The sequence below is a fragment of the Arachis ipaensis genome, chromosome B01 (assembly GCF_000816755.2).
Source record: "Arachis ipaensis cultivar K30076 chromosome B01, Araip1.1, whole genome shotgun sequence".
Classification (NCBI taxonomy): Eukaryota; Viridiplantae; Streptophyta; class Magnoliopsida; order Fabales; family Fabaceae; genus Arachis; species Arachis ipaensis.
This window is the reverse complement of record NC_029785.2, coordinates 72,011,014-72,014,196: the sequence shown is the minus strand read 5'-3', so window position 1 is coordinate 72,014,196 and position 3,183 is coordinate 72,011,014. Positions and strand designations below refer to the sequence as shown.

Below are 3,183 nucleotides of genomic sequence, written 5' to 3'. Positions count from 1 at the left end.
ATTCCATACTGTGTTGTTGTTTTCAGATGCAGGTCGAGAGGCTCCTCGCTAGGCGTCTGGATCCTTGAAGCGAAGTAGTTCCTGGGTGTATTTTGGGTTTCTGTTTATATAGATGTATATATGTGTTTAGCTTACTCTCCAAGAAACTTGTGTATGCTGCTCCTCATAGAGGTTGAGGGAGAGATAGGAGCTTATTTTGGTATTTTGGTGTATTTTGGGACACCTATGAATATATATATATCTCCTCCGGCCAGCCTTGGCTTTGCAGGCTGAGTCAGGAACTAGTTATGTTGTATACTTGGCCTTCTTTTACTCTGTTACTTGTTTTTATCTTTATCTTTTAAGTTTCTTAGCACGCAAGTAATCGTATCTCTTGAGTGTTGCACTTTTCATTTTGCGATTTTTGTTTACCCGTTTTGTTCATCCTAGTATATTATCTTTTTCCTCTATTATGTATTTATTTTGCTCTTTAGAGGTCCGTAACACCACACTACCTCTGTTCTACGACTTAAGCATAAAACTCTGTGTAGTAGGGTGTTACATTATGGTATCAGAGCAGTTTGTTCCTATAGAGCCTGAGGATGAACTGATTGTGCTTCTGTGCATTCTCTGTGTATGTGTTTATGTGCTATTAGGATATCTAACTGATATATGTGGCATAAACATTCATGAGCATGCATTTGGGACTCAAAGCACTAAACTTGCAATATTGAGACTGATCAACTTGATATCACTTGTTTGGTGTGTATAGGGACTAGATGTCGACTCGCGGATGCGGACGCGGGCGAGGTAGAGGCAGAATAGGCAATGTTATGCCTGAAGCGTCAGGGAATACTCCTAACCCTGTAGACTTCATGGCCGCTTTAGGCAATATGGCAGTAGCAATGCAAGCGACAACTGAAGTCCTGGGAAATCAAATTAATAATGGGAACAATGGCAACAATGGTGATAATGGTCCAATGTCGCTCTCTTCCTTCTTGAAGGTTCACCCTCTGACTTTCAGAGGGACCTCGAATCCTATTGATGCTGATAACTGGATACAGGCTATTGAGCGGGCATTACAGGCTCAGCAAGTTCCTGATGAATAGTGGGTTGAATTTGGAACCTACTAGTTGCATGGTGAAGCTCAACACTGGTGGCAGGGCATGAGGCGCATTCTGCAGCCTGACGGGGTTGTGATCTCTTGGAAGTTGTTCTGAGAGGAATTCTATAAGAAATATTTTTCCACCTCAGTTAGAAATGCCAAAGAACTCGAACTGCTTCAGCTTAAACAGGGCCAGATGACTATTACTGAGTACACCAGTAAATTTAAGGAATTGTGCCGCTTCTCACGCATCTGTCAGGGAGCTCCTGAGGACTTTGCTGAGTGAAAGTGCATAAAGTATGAGGGAGGCCTTCGGAGTGACATTCAGAGCTTTGTAGCACCTATGGAGATTCGGGTGTTTTCTAAGCTTGTGATTAAGAGCAGGGTGGTGGAGGGTTGTGTCAGAAGGGCTGCAACAGAAAAAGGGAGTATGAGGATGTCATTCCAAAGGACCACAGGGAGGAATTTTGCACCTAGGGACAGACAGTTTAAGCGTGGCGGCTTTGTCCCTCAAAATAATCAGGGGCAAGGCAACTTCAGGAGGCCTAATACTAGTGCTAATCAGGGAAGGAGATAGGGGAAGCAGCCACAGCAGGATATGAGTTGCCACAGATGTGGGAAATATCATTCAGGGCCATGCAGGTTTGGGACCGGAGTCTGTTATTCCTATGGGCAGCCGGGACACTTGGCTAACAGTTGCCCAGAGAAGAAGAGGTATGAGACAGGCAGAGTGCAGCAACCAGGAAGAGTATACACTACTTCTTTAGTAGGCGCTGAAGGGTCAGAGACATTGATCAGAGGTAACTGTGAGATGGCGGGTAAAACTTTGAATGCTTTGTTTGATTCTGGAGCTACACACTCTTTTATTGCATTTGAGAAGGCTGATGAGTTAGGATTGAAAATAGTAGTATTGGGGTATGATTTAAAGGTGTATAATGCCACCCACGAGGCTATGGTGACTAGGTTAGGGTGCCCCCAAATTCCTTTTCGAATACAACAGCATGATTTTGTGCATAACTTAATTTTTTTGCCGATGACTGGTCTTGTTCTCATTCTGGGATTGGACTGGTTATCCAAGAATCATGTTCTGCTCGATTGCTCTGCAGAAACAGTACATTTTATGCCAGAAGATACAGAAGGGCCGGTTATAGTGAATAATTACTATCTGAATTTCATGATAGTGAACTGTTCTGGGGCCAAATGTTAGGGAATATTATTGTTAACTACGGGCATTTCGGGTGATGACCAAAGCTTGGAGTAAATCCCGGTTGTGTGTGAGTTTTCGGAGGTGTTCCCTGATGAAATTGATGAATTTCCACCAAAATGAGAGGTTGAGTTTGCTATTGATTTGATACCTGGGGCCGGACCAATCTCGAGTGCTCCTTATAGGATGTCGCCTCTAGAAATAGCCGAATTGAAGTCTCAACTGGAGGATCTGTTGGGTAAAAATTTTATCCGACCAAGTGTATCTCCGTGGGATGCACTAGTATTAGTGGTAAAGAAGAGGGAGTATGCGATTATGTGTGGATTACCGGTAGCTGAATAAGGTTACTGTGAAGAATAAATACCCGTTGCCAAGGATTGATGACCTGATGGACCAGTTACAGGGAGCCGGGTGTGTTCTCTAAGATTGATCTACGATCCGGATACCACCAGATAAGGGTCAGAGATGAGAATATTCCTAAAACTACCTTCGGAGTGACTAATGCTCCGGCAATATTCATGGATTACATGAACAAAATTTTCTATCCATATCTGGATAAGTTTGTTGTTGTGTTTATTGACGACATTCTTATCTATTCTAAGATAGAGGATGAGCATGCTGAACACTTGCGAACAGTGCTACAAATTCTGAAGGATAGGAAGTTGTATGCCAAGCTATCCAAGTGTGAGTTCTGGAAGTCTGAAGTGAAATTTCTTGGCCACGTGGTGAGTAAGCAAGGAATAGCAGTGGATCCTGCTAAGGTTGAGGCAGTGATGAATTGGGAGCGGCCAACTTCAGTGACGAAGATCAGGAGTTTCTTAGGCTTGGCGGGTTATTATCGGAGGTTCATTAAAGGGTTTTCACATCTCGCTTTTGAATGGACTCCTGAGTGCAA

General features: G+C 43.4%; 1 protein-coding gene across 1 annotated transcript; it reads left to right on the top strand.

Moving 5' to 3' along the window:
* Window positions 1,683–2,291, top strand: LOC107608500. Its single transcript, XM_016310274.1, has one exon. The coding sequence runs from the start codon at window positions 1,683–1,685 to the stop codon at window positions 2,289–2,291; it is 609 nt and encodes a 202-aa protein (XP_016165760.1).

What these genes read in the sequence shown, in the direction of transcription:
- LOC107608500 (XM_016310274.1), top strand. Translation starts at nt 1,683, where the DNA reads ATGAGTTGCCACAGATGTGGGAAATATCATTCAGGGCCATGCAGGTTT.